A 22,652-nucleotide genomic window follows, 5' to 3' on the forward strand; every position below is an offset into this window, starting at 1 on the left:
GTGAGTTGGATGGCTCCGAATATAGAGAAGTATAGAATTGTGTGCAGATGTCCATAATTTTGTTCCTGTCACTATGCTTTTGGCCATTTTCATCCTTTAAGCTGGTGATCCATGATTTCCCTTTCCTTATTCCATTTTTTGCGGTTCTAAGTGATCTATTATTAATTAGTGCTGTTGCGACTAGATTAGTGTTGTGGTTGCGGAGGTCGGTTCGGATGCTTCGTTTAGTCTTCCTGTCTATTGCACGGTACTCAGCAGAGCCTATTTCGAAACCAGTCCGCTCTTTTATTAAATTTCTGGTGGCATTTGATAATACAGTGCGTTTCTTTTGGATAGTCTTGATTTTACTATTCGCGGATTGAATCGCATTCAAAATGTTGTCATATTGAGTTTCTGTATCGTCGATGCCTATATTTAATGTGCTAAATTTGTTTTGCAGTTCCAAATTATACTGATCAAACCAAATTGGCAGTAAATAAGAACAAAAAAAACTATACTCATCCTTTTCTTTTGGGTGCTAGTACTAGTGTAAGACAAAGATAGTATGATTCTCTCTGTCTATGTTTGAAATGAGACAATCCTTTGACAAACTATATTTCTGTTGCCGCTATAACAACAAACTAAAAACAGTATAAAATAAATATTTAAATGGTACGGAACCCTTCGTGTGCGAGTCCGACTCGCACTTGGCTGGTTTTTTTTTAGGTAATCTTGTTTAAGTTAGTTGATTAGACGTCGGAAACAGAGCATCGACAGCAAAGAATACATCGAGATTTGGCTAGAAACTAGAAAGAAAAACAACGTTATCTTATGTCAAAGTTGACACTTGACAACGTCAAACAAATGTGCGCGCCGCAGACATGTGGTTTTATTTACGTGAAATAATAAATATCTATTTAGTAAATAAATAGGCAATAGAGAAACAGTCAAAATGAAGATTAAACCTGTAAAACATAAAACAACCAACACCTTTCGGGTATGTATGCGATAAGTGCACTTTATCTTCAAGATAAATCTATGTTGATGAACTGTTAAATTAAATTGTTTTATCAAATTTTCTAATGAAAGGCTTTGCTTACGTTTTCAGTTTGTTCCTTTCGCTGAACGGATTAACTCTATAGACATCCGACATGCAGCCCTTTACCACATAGAGCACGCATATACTGAGCAACCTGAAGAAAATGAAACTCACTTCCATCTCGCCTTAAGGAAATGGCATGGACTAAACTTAACACTAAACTTCAAAAAGTTTAAGAAAGAAGTCTTTGGAGTTATAACAGTTCCACAGTTGGTCCATAGGAAGGACGATGTGGTAGAAATATTAGAAAAATATTTAAATTTAGAAGACCAACTGTGCCTACAACCTTTACTGGAGTAAGTTTACAAGTCTTATACGGAAGTCCTAACTAAAGCGAGGTTTAGACTAGCAAGAACTTGCATGCAATTTACGTTAAATTGCAGACTACTAAGGTAAACTGTATTCAAAAGTATGATCAGATACCACAATGTAACATAAATTGCATGCAAGATCTTGCTAGTCTAAACCTTGCTTTAGTTCCTCACTGTAAAAGTATACAAGTTGCATCTTTATTAATAAATAACGATTTGCTTAGAAACTGATCACGCTGTGGAATTTAGGTTCCAACTTTTTTCCCCTTTCCTTGAAATTATTGATGTTAGTGAGGCAAGTCGAATGTTCCACGAAATCACATTATCTTTTTTTGGAAACAAAATATAATTCTTTTTTTCATGAGTATGATCTAGTTTTGATTGCTTTATAGCTTTGGGCTTCCATTATATCTAAAAAGTTAGGCCATGCCAATAAATAAAATATATAACATACTATAATATTATAAATGTGAAAGTCTGTCTGTGTGTGTGTTACCTCTTCACTCTTAAACTGCTGAACTGATATAGTTGAAATTTGGCATACATTGAGTCCCGGGGAAGGACAGGATATTTTTTATGTCGGAAATCATGCCTAAAGAAAGTGAAAAGGGGGGGGGGAGGGGGGTAAAATTGAGAGATTTAATTAATTGCCTGATAATTGGTGTCAAGCAATTAAGCTTATGCTCAAATTGAATGATTGCTATTACATTTTATCCAGGCGCTAAACTTACTCTAGCTGCTGTTACTGATTCCACGCAGACGAAGTCGCGGGCAAAAGCTAGTACTTAATCAATTTGGAAATTATAAAAGGCCCTCAATTAATAAATTTATATGAATGCATTAAAAAATTTCAGAATTCTGGTGTCACTTGCCAAAGACCTGAGAGATGACTTCTATCCATACTTCCCAAGATTTCTGGACATCTTGATAAGACTACTAAAAACAAAAGACGCAGAAAGGCTTGAATGGACACTGGTCTGCCTTGCATTTCTTTTCAAGATCCTTAAACCATACCTTAAGAAAGATCTAGCAGTAGTGCTGAAGAGGATAATACCACTGTTGAGTGAATCACAGCCACAGTATATCAATAATTTTGCAGCGGAGAGCTTCGCATTTGTGGCTCGGGATATACGAGACAAGAAGAAGTTCATTGAACTTATATTGAATTATCTGCAGACAAATGATGATGTAAGTAGCTGTTAGGTTTCATAGCCTGGTAAACAAATGGCAAAAATGTAACCCTTTAGTTTGGTCATCCATCTGTCTGGCCTTCTGTCTATATGTCACAGCTAGTCAGTTTTCTCAATAATTATAAGTCATCAACCTGTTGTTGTACACAATTCCATAGGTTTTATAAGTCTACTGAAAACATGTACACACCACTACATTATTTTTACCTACAGTAGTATTGCAGTACTTCTTTATTACTATAGATCTCAGTACAGTGGTGACGAAACCCCATTAAAAAAAAAAGTTTTTGAATAAACTAATAATTTAAAAAAAACCGGACAAGTGCAAGTCAGACTCGCCCACCGAGGGTTCCGTACTTTTTAGTATTTGTTGTTATAGCAGCAACAGAAATACATCATCTGTGAAAATTTCAACTGTCTAGCTATCACGGTTCATAAGATACCTGCCTGGTGACAGACAGACAGACGGACAGAAAGACAGACAGACGGATAGGCGGAGAGACAGAAGGATAGACATACAGATGGACAGACAGACAGAGAGAGTTTTAGTAATAGGGTCCCGTTTTTACCCTTTGAGTATGGAACCCTAAAAAGCACTCCAAAGGCAAATTTTTTTAAATGCTGGTTGTAATATTATTGTGCAATTTTTTTTAAATACTACTATTATATACAATATTATGTATTTTACAGGCAATATCAGGATGTGGCCACCTCATATTTGAAATCATTAAAGGTGTACCTGGCAAGTTCCACAGCTGCGTTGAAACCTTCATTCCACTGCTTTTACAACACTTGAAAGAATACAGACCACACCAGGAAATACTCTTCAAGCTCCTCACACAAACATTCGAGGACAGCTTGCAGACAATCAATTATAAAGAATTCTCCATATTCTGGACAAGTATTCTGAAATATACAGAAGAGATACTTAAAGAAGATAAACAAAATAAAGGCCTTGAATTTATACTGAGACTTGCTGGTCAAGTGATAGAACACCAGAAAGGAAAATACCTAATAAATCCCCCACAGTTTGTTCTCGTCCTGATCAAAGTTATTTGTGAGCAATCAGCTGAAAATGTTCTTCAAGTTTGTGCCCAAATAGGAGCATTGTTACTCCTCTCTCCAAATGTGTCATTATCTCAAGAACATGCTGGGATCATAGTAAAAGTACTACTGCCATTACCATTCCCAAACATTCTCGTAAATTTTGTGCAAAATGTCATTGACTATACCCAATTTGACATGCACATATTGCCACCTTTTTTAAAATATGTCATCCAATCTGATTTTGACAAAGATGCTATGACCACACTTAGTAAAATATGCCTTAAGAAGTCACCACTGTCCATGAATGGTATAAAACTTTTTGAGTGGGTTAAATATCCCCTTGATTTTGGACCAAACCTCCCTATGTTTATGGAGCACTTCTCAAGAATAATTAATGATGACATTAACAATATCATTGAAGATCCTTTGAAATTGATGCATGTGCTGTTCTGCCTGCCGCATATTGATAAAATAAATATTGATAGTTGTGTGACTGCATTGAGTCAACTTATATCTAAGCTGGTTCACATATTGACAAGTTACAACCTGGAAAATCAGTCAGGTGGCAATAAATACCATTGCAGCACTACAGAACTATCTAAGAGTGCAAGAAAAGTCCTATTCATACTTGCAAATGCAATGGAAAGTGCTATCCACATTTCCAGCTGTAGAAACTTGAAAGCAATTTGTGACATAGATACACTGTTGCCTGTGATATTGCCATATGCTGCAGATCCTAACTACTTGGCAGCATTGCATTTGACAGATTTGTATTTGGCAGCATGTGAGCAAGACAATATTTTGTCTTCCCCTGTACTGGCAATGATTGATTCTTATCTCAATGCCAATGTTTCTTCTCCATTTCATGTGGTGAGTGCTTTTATGCTGATCTGTGTTTTATGTAACTAATCTATTTTAGGTTTCCTATTTCAGCTCTAATAATCTCTAGCCCTAGTACACTCAAGGGCATAAATATATATACATTTCCAAAGTTTCAAAAATACGTGTACGCTTTTACACCTTAGACAATAAAGTCGTGTTCACATTTTTTTGAGCCATTTGTCTGGATCGATATTTTTGCCTTCGGCTGTACCTACTATTCTTCGCATGTAGCGCTTACCAGTCTCAATGATTCAATGACTGTATTAAATATGTAAAGTTTAAGATAAAATCCTTTAATTCCTGTTTCGAATTTGACAGCTAATGTAGATGGCGCTGTTCGGCTGTACGTATGCCGTAATTCTGATCGTAAAAAGTCTATGTTTGACAGTTTAGTTAACAGAAGAGATACTGCACCATACAGCGCCATTTTTCTTTAGCTGGCACGATCGGAGGCATGATAATTTCTTAAAATTTACACATGTCATACACAAGCAAGCAAGGAATTAATCTTTGCTAGACGTAGGGCATATGTGTCGTCAAATCGTCATGGGTTATAATATTGTAATTATTAAAATAATACCTTTGTTTGCCTGCTCATTAAATTTTTTATTTATTTTTAGATTCGCCTGTTAACTACACATATTTACAAACTGTTTGAGAACACGGAACCACTAAACAAAACTGCTCAAGTAGGAGGCACTACTGAAAAATTATCAGTATTCAGCATGTGTTACTCTGTGGAATCTACTGTTCCCTCCATCCAAGAATACAGAGCACAACAGAACACACTACAGAAGATGGTTTTCAATACTACACAGTATGCACTAATAAAAGATACAGATTTCCACCTATATCCCATAAATTATATGTTTGGGGTGTTGTATATGAATTTTAAATTATTATGGGAGCCAGTCACCGAATTCATTGCCAGTTACGGCAATTCTCTTGCTACTGATGAGTTTTGGCCTATTTTCTACAAAATGCTTCAAACCGCTTTTGACAATGCAAAAAAGAATTTAAAACAATTCAAGTTTGATGACGAATTCGAATGTGACTTTGATCTATTGAAAGAAATCTATGCAGAACATAATAATATCTCAGAAAGACCAGACGTATATAATTACAGAGACCTGTTATTGAAAGCGATGACTAATTGTATTCAGGTGTGTGAAACAAGAAACAGAGATGTAGTGGTATTGTTTTTGAACTTTATTGAAGAAGAATATAAGAGAACTGACAAAGCGAATGCCCTTAAAATTGACGTAGAAAGCAGAAGTAATGCCATGAATGTTGATGATGATAAACCGGATGAAGAAAATGTTAATGACGCTAATGTAGAAGATATTACGGATATTGTAGAAGATGTCAAAGAAACTGTTTCTGGAAAAGTTACATTTAAAACTCTTATCAATGTGATGCAAGTTTTAGCACAGTTTAAAAATCCAAGAGCACTTCATAAAGAGTCAGTATTCTGGGAACTTTACATGGAATTTTTGAAACATAAAAACGCCGGTCTACAGAAGTTTGCCTTAGATTGTGTCATAAACTACAAAAACAAAAGCATAGTTGCATATAAAAGCAATTTGTACAATTTAGTAGACGACAAAAAGTTTAAAGACGAATTGACTTTATTCAAAATTACTGAAGACGCACAAAATATTCACGCGGATGATAGAGAACATGTGATCCCAATCATCCTCAGAATTCTTTACGGGAAGATGACGTCTAAAATGGCGACAGATAAGAAAGGAGGCGGTCAAACTAGGAGATCTCTAATCATGAGATATGTGGCTGGCTGTAATGAGAAAGAACTGAAAATGTTTGTTGAAATGGCATTCTCTCATGTAAAGCACTACATCACAATGCAACCCAAAGAAATATATGAAAGCATTGTCTCTACCTTAGACTTAAAATCCGTAATTATTCCAGGAAAGTTACATAGCATTCTGAATTTGTTCGAAGTGGTACGTGAATATTTCGGAGGATACCTGAAGGATGAATTGTTATCAGATTTATTAAAGATATTTATATCTGTGTGTTCAACGGTGGGGGCTGTTCTGGCCCACGGGGACAAAGTTCATGTTGGTTATTCTAAAGTAATGAAAAACCTCAGAACATTAGCCATAGGTATACTGACAAAGCTATTTGACCAGTTTGATAAGTATACTTGGAGTTCGGATGAGCTGAATGTTTTATTTGAAACACTGATCTGGCCTCTAATGTCAAAATTACACATTGAAGGTATTCACAGTCCAACTGCACTTTTGAAGCTATTGAACACGTGGTGCCAAAATCCAAGATATTACGTTTTGCTTGTGACTTGTCCAGAACAGGATCCCTCACTGAGTGCAATACCTGAGATATTCAAACTTCTACTGGCGCCAAAAACTACTCCTGTAGTTGTTAATATGATTCTAGATATGGTTGAAAAGTTATTAACCTTAACAGAAGACGAAGAGGACAAGGAACTACCTGCTATTGTGCCATTAAACACTACGCAAGTAGAGTCTAATACTGACTTGTCTGTTGAGATGAATTTTGGCAGCAAAATTTTGATACCACACATTCCAAGCATATTGGAAGTTATGAAAAGACGCATCGCAAACTCAGCTAAGTCAAATACCATGAACAAAAGAGACTTGCTGATACTTTCGCGGGTCACAGAACTTGTGGCTTCGCCAGAATTATGTGACGATCTTCTGACCCTTTTACTACCAATACTTGTTAAGAAAGTGTGCATGAATATGGCAGAAGAAAATATGGAGCATGCAGTCAATACCATTATTAACTTATTAGGTCACAGCACTAATCCTCAAACATATATCAAGAATATTGCTGTACTTTTCAACAAAATAACTCTAATTGATGTTAGGAAACTCCTACTTAAACTGTTGTCTTCAATAGCAGAAACAGCTCCTAAAAACAAAGAAATTCTCGCTCGTATTAGCAACGTAATATCCGAAATGAACGCCTTCAACAAGCGATGGATCGAGCAGCCTGATTTTGATAGGAGACTAGATGCATACAAGACAATTTACCAGTTGCTAGATGACAACCAAATCGATCTAGATCTCGCTATACTAATTGTCAACAACTGTTTCTATTTCATCCGGACTGAAAAGGATATAGGATTGCGTGATGGAGCCGCTATATGTTTAAAGAAGATTCTTCCAAAATTGCTTTTAAAATATTGGTCAGCCACTGATGGTCAGTTTTTAGTTCGCGATACTGTTTTATCTCTTATATCAAACGGCATCAGAGACTCAAAGAACGAAATACTAAGGAACGAAAGTATAAATCTCCTTGGTGAACTAGCGAGGGATTGTCCAAGTACCGACGTAGTTTTATCAGACCTGGCGCATTTGACCAATAACGAGGACAGAGAAGTAGACTTCTTCGATAACATGTGCCATTTACAAATGCACAGGCGCGTTAGAGCACTAATGAAGTTCTGCAAAGTAGCCAAGAAAATTACTAAATGTCCTTCTCCAAGAACGCTCACCAATTTTATCTTGCCATTGGCTACGATTTACATATGCGACGACAAATACACAGATAAAAACACCTTGATAGACGCGTGTATAGAAACAGTTTCAACTTGCTGTAGATTACTTCCTTGGTACCATTATGAGGTGATATTGAAGTTGTATCTGAACAAAATGCGTCACGCTTCAGATCATCAGAAACAATTGACGCGATTGGTCGTCAGCATTCTAGATGCTTTCCACTTTGATTTCTCTAAAGCTAAGAATATTGAGTTGCCTAAAGCTTTGCTAGCTAACATTGATAATAGACCACAGAAGAATAAGAAAGGAAAAGAAGACAAGACTGTAAACGGTGGTATTGTAAAAGCAAAGAATAATGAAAAGGACGAAGAACTAATAGACGATGATGAAGGAAATGATGAAAAAGAAAGTGGTGAGGCTGAAAAAAGTACAGAGAATTTAGAAGAGACGCAAATAGATATAGATTCAGAATTAAAAGCTGCCGATGCAGAAGCAGAAACTGAAGAGCCAGTGAGTAAAGAGGTTGCAACCGTGCCGGCTTTTGAGAGGGTCACGCAAGTCCCACCGTCTCTGGCGAAGAGAATTATCAAGTCTTTGTCAGCAGGGTTGCTTCCACAGCTCAATCGGTAAGTTTATATTATTGAAAATACCAAATTTAACTACATGACATTAAGGTTCATCACCATCGTAAAATTGAGGCCGCATAGTTTCCTTTTATCTCCGCGTTTTATACCATAGACAATTAGACACTAAAACAACGGTTCGATTACCCAATCTATAGTCATTTTAGTATCTGGTATTAGAAAACAGAGTTTCACACCACATGTGATGTGATGTTTTACACCTTTGATGCCTGCCTACATATATGGAAATTATGAAAAGCTTTATCTTCTAGTTAGAAGATAAACCCAGTGAGTTCACTGGCTTAAAGTAGGGTGAGCGTCAAGATCATCATAATGCCCAATGCGATCTTTTTGTTGGTGCTTCGGCACCACTCCTTGCATTTGACATAACTTGACATTCCTTGACAAGTTGTTAGCATATGTTATTGACATTCGCTTACAACATACACATGAATTAATTAGGAATTTGATGAAGGGTTTCCACACTCCGTTGTTCCCATTTGTCTCTATCTATTAGTCCCCAGTGTTAAGAGATGTTCCCACTGAGTCCAACGGGTGGGTATAAATGGAAATAGACCGTTCAAGGCTGTTCCAATGTCGTTTCTTTGTTATCCAGCGCTATCGGCAAGCTGACAGAGCATGAAGAGTCCCACAAGGTGAACCGCCGGCGTTTGGGCCTGGAGCGGCAAGCGGAAGACATGCTGCGAGTGCCAATCGCCCTGGCTTTAGTTAAACTGCTGCAGCGGCTGCCTGGCGATGTGCTGCGACATCACCTGCCTGGGTAAGTGTTTTATAATTGGCGAATGTACGGTCTGTTGGTAAGTTGGTAAGCTGACAGAGCACGAAGAGTCCCACAAGGTGAACCGCCGGCGTTTGGGCCTGGAGCGGCAAGCGGAAGACATGCTGCGTGTGCCTTGCTCTGGCTGTTGTTAAGTTGCTGCAGCGACCGCCCGGCGATGTGCTGCGACATCACCTGCGTGGGTAAGTTTGTAAGTACGGTGATAAATGGATGTATTTCTCTTATTTCGATAAAGTTGCTAAATTTGTATGCCCGGAACCGGGAATTTCCTGGTTCTTACATACAAAAGCAGTACCGGGAGCATGCAGTAAGTGGCCTTCTTAGCCTCGTCCGCGAGCTTATTTGTGTTTTAACAAGTTAACATACATACCTAGGTATAGTATACCAAAAAGTAGTATAAGTAGTTGAGCTTATATTAGGTGTTTTTTTTTTCAGTCCACCAAGCTCTACTATGTGCAAAGAGATATTTGCCATGATTATAGTTTTCAGGGAGGTTGATTGGGGTTATTTCAATAATGCACTTACATGCAAACATAATCGATTTTTAATTTGATAACAAGTACATAATTCACTTTAAAAATCTTACAAAATAACGATGTATTTTTTGTAATAGGGAATATTACGCGAAACTCTGCGTAGGCGGCGCCACTACCACAATCCATCACAATCTGAGGGTCTACCGCGAAACAAGAAAATCGAAATTTCGTTATCTAACCTCTATCACTCTTGCATATTAGATCGATGAAAAGGCAGATATCTAAATTTCAGTTTTTGCGTTTCCTGGTAGGCCCTTTGTAAACAAACCGCCTTGATGCATCAATGTCATATTTTATTATCTGTGAAAGTAAGTTACTCTATGGTTTTGGTTTACAATGGGTGCTAGTGCTACTGCACTCTGGCGGCAGAACATTGCAGTAATATTCCCTGTTACAACATTATGATAGACTACGAGTAGACTATAAATTATAATATTTAGTCATTACTTTATTTTCAGTATCATCATAAAACTCTGTTCATTCCTGAAATCGCCGCTAAAACAAGTGCGAATCACAGCTCGAGACATCGTCAAGAAAATCATGGTCACCATCGGAACTGCCTATATAGGCATCCTGCTACAACACCTCACTCTACTCCTCACGAGAGGATTCCAAGTACATGTATTAGTAGCTACGATACATTCCGTCTTAGATGCTTTGAAAACAGATTTCAAACCTGGAGAACTGAATGAAAATTTGGACTACATTTTAGATGTTTGTGCTAATGATCTATTTGGAGCATTATCTGAAGAAAAAGAGGTTGATAAACTACATTATAAAACACCAGAAGCTAAGCCTAGTAAGAAAAGTTATGTGACGTTGATGATAGTATCTCAGAACATAACAGAATCATGCCTTATCAACTTACTTTTACCTTTCAAAGAGGTTCTACAAAAACACCAATCGAAGAAAATCGTTACAAAAGTTCAAGAAGCTCTAACACATATAACCAGTGGTTTAGTGACAAACAAATTCATAGACATCGAATCACTATTCATATTTTTACACGGTATAGCGTCAGAAAGCATTCCTGAATTTGTACTTGGTGCACCTAAAAGAGAAATAACACAGAAACAAAAAGAAAAGATGCTTATAGCTAAGCCTGATTGTTTTATAATCCCAGAAACGCCTAAGAGAAATAAGGAAGTGCAAGCAAAACATGTAAAGGTATCGGCTAAAGCTAACGCTCATGTCTTAGTTGAATTCAGTTTGAACATTCTATACGTGATCCTTAAGAGAGAGAAGGTTGCAAGAGTGGAATGCAGGGCGTTCGTGGATCCATTAATACCTTTACTAGTAGATGCGTTGAGGAGCGACCATGTCAAAGTAACTACTGTAGCCTTGAAATGTATTGGAACGCTATGGACTATAAGAGTCAGTACGCCGACTCTCGAAGAAATGGTGAAAGATATTGTGAAGACTATGTTCCTGATTTTACATAAATATGCTACGTTTGAAATTAGCAAACAGAACGACAATTACCATTTAGTTAGGAATGCATTTAAAGTAAGTTATTTTATACAATTTTTTATGCGCAAATACCACAAGCTTTGTTTTGACACAAAAAACACAAAGATATTAATGTATTTTATGCTTATGTTAGTTTAACACGTCACGTCATATACAGACGAGTCACTCACACGCCAAGATCATGGGCGCAGGCGAACAAATATAATCCTTAATGTAAAGCATGAAGGTCACATTTATAGCGCACAATCTAACTCATACATGCTCATACTTATCCTTTCATCTGTGGCTTGTCAGATGTGCTATTTAAATAAAGACCTAGAAGTTCAAATTTTGAATTTTAAATTGACGCAAAAACTGCCACAGATGAAAGGTTATAAATATTCTTGGCTCTGTGGTCTCGGCGATTGGCGTCCAAAGTGTTAAGAGTCCCCGGCAAGCTCGGCCGAATTTCATTAACATTTTAAAACTACGCGTTGGATTGTAATGAAACTTGGCACATACTATGACATGAGGTATATCTAAGTCTGTAATTCGTTTATATAACTAGTATATAAAACAAACGAAATAGAGCAAAATCGAGTTTTGTATGACAAACAAACATTCGCTGTATTTTTAGGGTTCCGTACCCAAAGGGTAAAAACGGGACCCTATCACTAAGACTCCACTGTCCGTCTGTCTGTCTGTCACCGGGCTGTATCTTATGAACCGTGATAGCTAGGCAGTTGAAATTTTCACAGATGATGTATTTCTGTTGCCGCTATAACAACAAATACTAAAAAGTACGCAACCCTCGGTGCGCGAGTCCGACTCGGTTTTTTAACTATTGTATCTGAAGCTACATAAACTAATTACAGACCTAGATATACTTTATCCTATTGTAAGTAAGTTTCAGAGCAATTTAGCTCTAAAAGTGAGAGCGTAACTACGTTTGTATGGAGAACCGAACTTGCCTGCAGGGACTCGTGTAGCACATCGCGGACACGTATGCAGACGCGTACTTTTTTGTTTTTTTTTGGCCTATGACACATGACGTCACTAGGCGTCCACTAACGTGTTAAGATGCTTACTATCCGCGTCAGAGTTCTCCTATTGTTACCTTACTTTTTAGGCAATCACAGTTCTCATCCGAAACGTGAAATACTACACAATGGAAGCCGACCAACTGAAAACGCTTTTACTGTACGCCGAGGAGGATTGCCAGAACGACGAGAAACAAGCGAGCTCATTCTCCTTACTGAAAGCTATTTTAGAGGCTAAACTCGTTTCCACGGAGCTTCACGAGGTTATGGAGAAAGTATCTAAGATATGTATCTTGAGCGAATCAGCGAGATCAAGGTAACTATTACGAAAATTTATTTTATAGGACTGGATGTTTTACGTAGAAATAAATGTGGAGGCTGACTTTATCCACCGTGTTACTCCACTCTCTTTATTTTTTTGGCGTGATTCTCTTAAGAGTACCCATTAAGAAGTAACTATGCAGCTATTACTGCCCTAAAAGAAAAGCTTAAGCTACTTTTAAGAGAGATACCCTGAAGAAAAAGAGCGTGCTGTAATTCATATTTATATTTTCTCGCCTTAAATTTACGTTTAGTTTGCAATCTCCAGTGTTTATGTGTCGTTTTCAAGCCAAGGTACCACATTGTCGGTTGCCATAAGGACGATCGGTTTCTCGTATAAAGATACAAGCAATTTTCGTCCTTATGGTAAGCGACAATGTGGTACCTTTTGATTGAAAACGAAAAAGTTAATATTGTGTATATACATACATATAATCACGCCTATTTTTCAGAGGGGTAGGCAGAGACCACGGATTTCCACTTGCTACGATCCTGACATACCTCTTTCGCTTCCTTCACTTTTATAACATTCCTCATACACGCTCGCCGGTTTAGGCTGCTCTTGACCTGGCCTTTCTTTAGGATTTCCCCGATCTGATTAGAGATCAACTTTAAATTGAGCCTTAAGAGGGAAGTATACCACGTACTCGTCCATACAAAAAAAGAAAGCTTTTTCCACTTCTAATTCTCCATGATTTTTTAGAACGTTATTGACACAATGAAAAACTATGTTTATAGGTTTACCTTTTTTTTTTCAAAATTTGCAATACAAAAAAAAAAGCGAAACCTATAAACCTAGAATATATTATGCTGAAGCGATCGACATCAAAAGCAAAGTGATTTGTTAACCGAAACCGTTTTCTCCCGAAATGGAAATATTCGTAGAAATAGTACCGTTATTTCGTTAGGATCGCAAAACTATTCTTCCCTCTTAAAGGTTGTCGCACACGTAACCGCTCGGCACCGGACCGGCGCCGCCTCAACTCGAGCCGTCCAGTATTCTTTGTAAGAAATTCCATACTGTAACGCACACATGTCGTCGAGGCGAGGCGATGCTGTTCGTGGCGGGCAACTATTGGTGTCTTACTCTAACATGAGAGTAAGAGAGGGTCACCAATAGTTGCCGGCCACATATTGCAGTTGAAATGTGGCCCGTCTACAGGCCCCATAACAAATATTCGTAGCTTGCTTTGGACGGTTCGTCTGTCTTCTTCACTATGAAGGATGAAAGTGTTTTATCTCTGTATAAAAAATATTAATTTTCCTTTGCAGAGACGAAGCTCGAGCCATATTCGTGATGTACTTGACTAACTACTCGCCGGGCAAGCGGCTGGAGCGTTACATCCAGTTCTTCGTGGCACAGCTCAACTACGAGCTACAACATGGCAGAGAATCCTCGCTCAAGTTCCTGGAGATGATCATCAGCAAGCTGCAAGTGGTAAGTACTTGACCAACTACTCGCCGGGTAAGCGGCTGGAGCGCTACATCCAGTTGTTTGTGTCGCAGCTCAACTACGAGCTACAACATGGCAGGGAGTCCTCGGAATTTATGTACGAAATATCATTTAATGTTAACCAGTCGCTTTTCGATGATGGAAAACATCGTGCGGAAACCGGACTAATTCCGATAACGGCCTAGTTTACCCTCTGGGTTGGAAGGTCAGATGGCAGTCGCTTTCGTAAAAACTAGTGCCTTGGTTCTTGGGATTAGTTGCCAAGCGGACCCCAGGCTCTCATTAGTCGTGGAAAAAAGCCAGGATGACGCATAGAAGATGAAGAAAACCTAGATGAAGAAAAACATCAAAAATCACTTGCGTTTCTATGTGTGAACGGCACCGTCTGTATACGCGGCATTGTGTGAGTAAGTTAAAAACAGTACTGAGCGGTCGGCAAAAGCTCGTTAATCTGCTGTCGCGATGCAAGGTTATTTTAATCGGGGCGGGGCGGTGAGTGGCCGTTTGATAATACTTACTTACTGCTGTGGAGCGACGACCCCAAGTGGATCTTGACGTCCGATACCAAAGACCGCCATGCTACTCTGTCCAAAGCCGTTTTTGTCCAGTCGACGGCGCCGAGTTCGCTGAGGTCTTTCTGCACTTCGTCTCTCCAGCGGTACCTAGGTCGTCCAGACGTTCGGTCTGTATGATAATACTATTACCAAAGAGGATATAATAAGATAGAGCGGTACTGTCATAGTAAATTTTGTAACCACTGTAAATTCACTGCCATCTATCGACATACTTTAAAACTAAAAATGAAGATTTATAAAAATACGTTAAAATGTATTTAAATATGGATAAATGTTTTTTTTATTTGCATTAATTATTTTTATATGATTTTGACCCATGTTCTTTCACTGATGTGCGTTAAAATTATAAATAACAAACGAAACCGTCAACGCCTTCTATACGAGAGTAGGCCAAAACTAGTGGCGCCATCTGATCGAGAATCAAATTTTCCATCCATCTATTACGGAGTTATATCTATCTTTGCTATTACTTATTCTGTGGTTTAGTTAAAGATTGAATGTTTTTTTTTTTTAATACAGTTGCTCAAAAAGTGGTACTTTTTGTGGCTGCGTAGCGTGCGAGAAGCTCAATTTCTCGAACTAGTGCTTTTTACTTTTTAGTTCCAAACTATACTTTCGAAACGCAGTTAAAATTGAATTTAGCGCTGAGCAGGTACCAGGACCTCATGAGTTACTCCTCGGTGTCGTTGACCAACCCGCGCCGGGCCCGCGGCGGCCGCGGCCGGGGCGCGCACGAGTATGAAGGTATCGCGGGCTGCGGCAGCTCGCGTATCGCAGGCTGTATAGGTACTTTTGGTTTTGGTTTGGTTTGGTGGTATGATTCTACTAATGATATATTAATTTATAATTTTTTCGCAATTGTATTAAAAAACGTCGTTTACAACACGTGTGAAATGTCTTTTCACACTAGTTGTAAAAGTACTAATTTGTTACAGGCGCAGCTCACCAAGCAAAGCGACTACCTCCTGCTGGCCCTGGGCGCTTGCATGCTGAACGACTCGGCGCCCTCGTGCCGCGCCGCCGCCGCCGCCTGCATCGAGCTCATGCTCACTAGGTTCCCTGCCGTGGAGAGGAATAAACTGTTCGATCTGATCACCACGTTCTTTGAGGACACGCAGGTAATTTATAATTTACTAGCGACGCGCCCCGGCTTAGCACGGGTGCAATGCTGATGTATTTTACATATAAACCTTACACTCTATCTATTAAAAAAAACCGCATCAAAATCCGTTACGTAGTTTTAAAGATCTAAGCATACATAGGGACAGACATCCATCCAGACAGCAGGAAGCGACTTTGTTTTATACAATGTAGTCAAGTTGAAAGAGCTCGCTTATATATAGATAACAGTTCCAAATCTCTCCAGAGTGGCGTTTGGGTAGCAAGAGAGTATGAAATGAACTTGGCCTTGTGTTATATAAAATTGCGCAAGTGGGCGTAAAGTGAAAAATAAAACTTTATAATTTTCTTAATAAATAAACAAAATTTACTTGAATTATTTATATATTTTTTTTGTTTGTATTTATTATATGCACTTAAAAGCGGAAGTTTACTTTTTTACTTCTCTGTCCCACTCTAGTATTATTTAACGCGTCCTTTGAAATTTACCCACTTGCTATTTTGATAGACACTTTTTCATACTCGGAGAGTGTTCTCCTTACCTCTACCAGACGTGTCTTACTCCGCGATTTCGTCGCGTCGCTACAAGTACCTGCGGCCGCCTCAATTTTGAGGTTAAGCCATAGTAATTGCCGCGCACCGCTATGGAACGGACGCCTGCACGCGCTTGCGCCGCCTTGCGCGTAGTTGTCGCGTTTTGTTAGGGAGTGAATCTTCTAGTACTATTATATATTCTGTGCATCCACCCTTCATAAGTGAGTATGTCGCCATATATTTAAGTTGCGTTTTACTCTTTTCCTTTTATAAATACATCAACGATTTCCTTCCAGCCGGTACACTTCGAGCTCGCAGCCCAACTGAGCATACGCTTCGTCAACGTCGAGGGCGACGAATTCAAAAGCCGACTCACCACCATATTACCGCTAGTCAGCGGCAAAGTCCTCCTCCTAACCAACGACATAGGCACCGGACGCTTCGTCAAGATACAACTAGAACACGCGGACGACAAGACTGACGAGGAAAAACAGAGAGAAAAAGATCACAGTCTGATACAAATGCTCAATCTAATCGATAAGATCACTGTCCAATGCGAGTCTAGTTTGAAAAATAAGAAATATATAAACGATTATGATGAAATAGCGCAGCAATGTCAAGCGTTGCTAGCGTATCCTCACGCTTGGGTTAGATTAAGGGCTGCGAAAGTTATACACCAGATTTTGTTATCCGTTGATCCTCAAGAGTTAGATGTGATAGTTAGAAAGAAGGTTGAAAGTGATAGAGGTTTTATTTTTGATAATACGGAGGAGGCGTTGAGGAGTTTGGTGTTGGATTTGTGTGCGCAGTACACTGCTGGTGTTTCACAAGAAATGGCTGAACAGGTACGTAATAACTACACAATATTGTATTGCTAACAATACACTAATGTTTTACTAGACAAAGGAATTGAAACCTTCTATACAGTAATTAAATTCCATATTTAAATGATAGTGTTGTTCCACGCCGTGTGCCTAATACTGCTCAAGATAATTAGCAGTAACAGTTTTGAGTTTTGAAGTGATTCTCGGTTAATTTCACTTGACCGGGATATGGACCGTGATTACCTTTTGTATTGTTTTCGAGCTCCCGATATTTCGACGCAGTTACATGCATCTTGTTCACGGGTAACTGAAGATAGCGGGTGGGTGTCAAAGTTGTGTAGACCGCGTTTGGCCACTCGCTATCTTCTGTTAGCCGTGAACAAGATGCATGTAACTGCGTCGAAATATCGGATCGAACATAAGTATTTAGACCATGCACACATGAAAAGACTTATTACACTTATTTACATACTTAGATTATCATAAACTGTTTCAATGCAATATCTGAATATCATAATTTGCATCCCTGTCCATAAGTACAAAAGCAATAATTTCTTGATTATGAAATAAAATTCAAAACTTTATTTTAATATTAGAGTAGCACAAAGCTAACTCTGCATGGCATTTGCTAAGACAAAGTGTGCTAATTTCACCATAAAGATAAAATTTCTATAAAATAATGATGATTATGCTGACTTTTCCTCACTATTTTCTGCCAAAGTCGATGCAGCGATACCACCCGTCCAATTTCTTTGTCCAATATGTATTGCGTCTCACACTCAAATTAAGCAAAATGTGAGACGCAAATACACATTGGACCGTTGGAATACCATCCTTAGACGGAGTCTCTAGGTACGTAACAACCATTTTATTTCTTCTACAGGTCACAGCAGTACTATTCCAAATTTTGAAGCTAGTGCACTCTCTGCCGAGCTTCAAGCTGCCGAGTAAAATAAAGGACGAGGCCGACATGGAAGGCGGTGGGAAGGTCAACATTCGCTGGATACTGTTCAAGCTCAGGAAGGCCTGCAACGTGGAGGTCGCTAAGGCGCCGGGCTCCATGAATATCGTAAGTGTCCTGATAATATGTTATTTAATATTATATACAAAATATACTAAGTAGTGCAAAATATTAATGTCCCCAAATTAGACAGTTGAGTCTAGTACTTCGTTTTTTTTTAGCATTAGCATTAGCTTTTTTAAACTTAGTAACTAATTCGCTAATTTTATTTATTGTGCAGACTTGTTTATGATGTTGGCCCAATGAATAATACAAGTTTGAGACCTCGAGCGCCAAACGCAACTTTGTCAAGAATCTAAAAATTCGCGAAAATTTCGTTTCTTTTTGGATTTGGGCGATTATAACCCTATAGGACTCGTTTTTGATAGTACCTAGGATTCCTAGGAAGCTTATTGGAGATGCGGAATTGGTAGAGGCTAGACTGCAGAGCCTTGAACACCGTAGAAAGGTAGCTTGTATATCGGTATTCTACAACAGGATACATTTCGGGGAGTGTGCGATGGGATTACATAATCTAATCCCCTCATCTCCATTCTGCCACCGTGGGACTAGACGCGGACTTGCGTTTCACCCTTACGTCGTTACTCTGCCACTAATTCGTACTAAGCGCTATGCATCCAGCTTTATCATGCGAACTAAGGAGTGGAATTCACATCCCGCAAATCTATTCCCAGTCCACTATAACTTGGATCTTTTTAAATCGAGAGTGAATAGACATCTTTTAGGTAAGCATTATCCCCCTAGACTGCATCGACACTTACCATCAGGTGAGATTGCGGTCAAATGCTTGCCTTTTTGTAATAAATAAAAAACAAGACATTTTTACAATACAAGACGCAAGCACGTATTACTAGCCCTTACAGTTAATCAAAGGTGCCTAGCCTTTCAAAGATACACCAGAGAATTTGAGACGGGAACCGCCGTGGCCGGGTGGTTTGGTGGTCAGCACGTTAGGAGTCCTTTAGGATTATAATCGCCCAAATCTAAAAAAAAAACCATAATTTTCGCGGTTCTTTCGATTTTTGACAAAGTTGCGTTCGGCGCTCGAGGTCTCAAACTTGGATTATTCATTGAGCCAACATTATAAAACAAGTCTGCAAAAAATCAGAACTACCGGATTTGACGCAAACCAACCCCATTACAAAAGGCGATAAAGTTACTGGATTACAACGGTTCACTGTAAGATAATGCAATTTGGCATTATGTCAGCCATTTTTATATTTGTTTTTGTGCAATAAAGTATAAATAAATATTCATAACTAAAACTTTTCTTACAGCGCATCTCAATCTTCACCATGCTGCTTCACTTAATCAGCTCCTTCGAAACCAACGACATCAACTCTATAGTGGACATCCTTCTACCGCCGTTAGTTCGCGAAATGTCCACCGGCGACCCGATGGCGCCTGCGTCGCCCGTCAAGCAACTCGCCACGCGGGTCGGCAAGAAGCTAAGAAGGAGAATAGGGGATATTGAGTATAGCAAGTTGCTGGCTGAGGCGCAGACCAGGCTCAATATTAGGAGGGCGGAGCGGAAAAAGGTTCGTAGTATACGTAGTGTGAATCAGCTAATCAGCATTTTTTTTAAATCGCAGATCGATACTATTCCGTGGGGATTTGTAACCTCGACGGGGTCTTGAAAGTGACTGGTTTTTGTGGTTCGAATTAAGCGCCCTGCAGACACGTTAGGGCGCTGATCCTGCTGGTTGTCTATCTGCGACAACAGTTCAATAAATAGCTTGAAAACTTTCAAAAGTTTTGGCTCTAGATTGGAAGGTCAGATAGCATTTGCATTCGAATAAACTAGTGCCTATCATTAGGAGGACACTAGTAAAAATCTTAAGAGAACAAGACTAGACCAGTTAATTATCGTAGTAGAAAGTAACTCATAGCTATACGTACGTATTGTTATCTTTTTTTGGCATTTTTGGATCTTATAATTTTAATAAATATTTTTATATTTGGTAAAACATAAAGAATTCAGCATACGGTAATTTAACATTATAGTGAATATAATTTTGTCATCGCTTCTAATGTTATTCTTATACTTTCAGGTGTTATTACAAGAAAAAGTCAACAACCCCGAGAAGGCGGCTAAGAGGAAGCTTCAACTGAAGGAAAAGAAGAAACAGTCGAAGAAGATGAAGCTAGAAATGATGCAGGGCAAGCGGCCGCGCCCCAAGAAGAGGAAAGCGGAAGATTTCGACATCGAGGACGCGCTGTTGGGAGATGACTAGAATGCTTAGGGATTTATTTATTTTATCTAATTGTTTATTTAAGTTAGTTTACGTTAATGAAGAGTCATTGAATAAACTGGTATGTAAAGAGTAAAATAGTTGAAAAACTGGTGCGTCGAAATTGACATCTAATAATCTAATTATACGCCGTTTTTTATACGGTAACTGGTTTAAAGTTGTTTCGATTTTTTTTTCATCGCCTTAGAGGATATAACCAAACGGAGTAGCCATTAACAGGCGTTCCCCTCTATCGAAAATAGTCGGCCAATGATCAAACACAGACTTTTGTTTTTTCTCTGTTTCTAAAAGTCTTGTAGATAGTTAAGCCATAAGGCAGAGGGAACATATTTCCGACTATTTTGAACTTTATTTTAAAGTGATAGGGTTCAATTTTGCGTAATTTTTGACACACACATGACTGTTAAAGGATTAAAGATTAAACATATATATTATACAGTTTACGATGGAATTAAGTGTTACTGTAAATAATTGATTACTCGAGTAATAAATGTATAATCTTAACTAAATAGTTTTACTTTATCTGATCGATTTCATTTATTATTAACACATTCCTTGTCACCCAGCCACACAAGACATCCGCGCCAGGCCACAAAATTATAGTCATGTATAGCTGTAGTACCACGATCACGACTATCGGGTCGTCCGGTCTGAGAACGGAATCATAAAATACCCGATAGTCGAGTTTTCGGCACTGAATGTGTTAAAAAGCTAGCTTTTCCACATTCAGTGCCAGCGCGTGCTACGCGCTACGGGCGTAGCCGATAACATGCTAAATCTCGTATATAAAAAACAGCGACTACGAATAGAGAACCCTATTATACAGAACTATACAGACACTATACAGGACTATACAGAAAACATATTTCACAAAGATTTTATTTGAAAATCGATAAATTAAATTAAGGGATTATAATTTAACATACAATATGATACATCAGTCGATTGTTATCGTAGCCTATGGATGTTTGAAGTAAAACAACAGTACTTAATCAAAATAATATTGCTTTATTACGCTCTAAAAGTATAAAATAATTAACAAAATCGTCGAAATTATTACAAATAACTGTCCCTATTTCAATTATTTTATTAAAGTAAAACTTCCTTAGGCGCGACTAGAGGGTAACTCAGATTTTTTTCTGACGGAAGTAACACACGAACAATAGGACACACGTCAAAGTGCCAACATGGCGATAAACGTCAAAGAAGTTTTACTTCAATAGCGCGTAAAGAACACGCACACACTTTTTTTATTATTTTAATCGCGTAAGCTTGACACTGATCAGTACAAACACGCTTAGCCTTTTAAGGTTTTATATTGTGCTGTAAAATGAACTTTGTGCTTATACATGTACGGTCTAAAGTTCCTTGTTACTTATGATGAAAATAAACATGATTGGTTAAAACTCCTAGGGCCACTTGCACCAATCAGCCAATCACTAACCGGTTAAACCTGGAGTTACCATGGTTACCAGTACATTTTGTACTGGGTTAACGGTAGCGCGTTAACGCAAATTATATTATTTAATCTCCAACGCTACACAAATACATCTATTGAATATTTCTTAAAACAAATACTCTCATCACAGCACCATATTGCATTCATTCACATCATTTTCTGATAATGTTCTATTTTAAACGGTTTTATTTCTATCTAGGTTCGTAACACATGGGTAAGTATCAAAAGCGTTTTATTAAAACACGACATAGGTAACCAAAGGGTTGATAAGACGTATAAAGTGTAGCAATGTTTTGGCGTGGTTGTAAAAGCTGACAGCTTAACTAGATGGCGCCCTCTTGAGTGACACCTAAGAGGGAGCGTACGTGAACTGTGGAGGCAGCACAGGCGCCCCCTGTTTATTGGCGCGAAGTGTGCACAAATATTGTGAGTAGAAGTTAAAACTTAATAAAATAAGCGAAATAGTGCTAACAGACGCTGGAAGTTCCAACGTCGCGGTCCGCGAGAGTTCCAACTCAACTTGTCTTTCTCGCTGTCACTCATAGCCGCTGCGTTCTTAATGGACTTAAGGCAAACCACCTTCCACACGATCGAACTGGCCTCGGACCGTACCAAGGTCGCGGTCCGGTACGC

The 22,652-nt window shown here is 38.6% G+C and overlaps 1 protein-coding gene across 1 annotated transcript; it reads left to right on the forward strand.

Annotated features, from left to right (window-relative positions):
- Positions 1 to 837: 837 nt before the first annotated feature.
- On the forward strand, positions 838 to 20,953 carry LOC134744377 (small subunit processome component 20 homolog). The gene is made up of 14 exons (XM_063678158.1): positions 838 to 976; positions 1,088 to 1,374; positions 2,244 to 2,577; positions 3,270 to 4,496; positions 5,129 to 8,640; positions 9,254 to 9,418; positions 10,431 to 11,478; positions 12,551 to 12,777; positions 14,055 to 14,220; positions 15,746 to 15,928; positions 16,760 to 17,308; positions 18,171 to 18,356; positions 19,586 to 19,846; positions 20,360 to 20,953. Exons 1-14 carry the CDS (start codon positions 932 to 934, stop codon positions 20,540 to 20,542), a joined length of 8,373 nt encoding a protein of 2,790 aa, XP_063534228.1. The 5' UTR covers positions 838 to 931; the 3' UTR covers positions 20,543 to 20,953.
- Positions 20,954 to 22,652: the final 1,699 nt, after the last annotated feature.

Source organism: Cydia strobilella, chromosome 9 (assembly GCF_947568885.1).
Source record: "Cydia strobilella chromosome 9, ilCydStro3.1, whole genome shotgun sequence".
Lineage (NCBI taxonomy): Eukaryota > Metazoa > Arthropoda > Insecta > Lepidoptera > Tortricidae > Cydia > Cydia strobilella.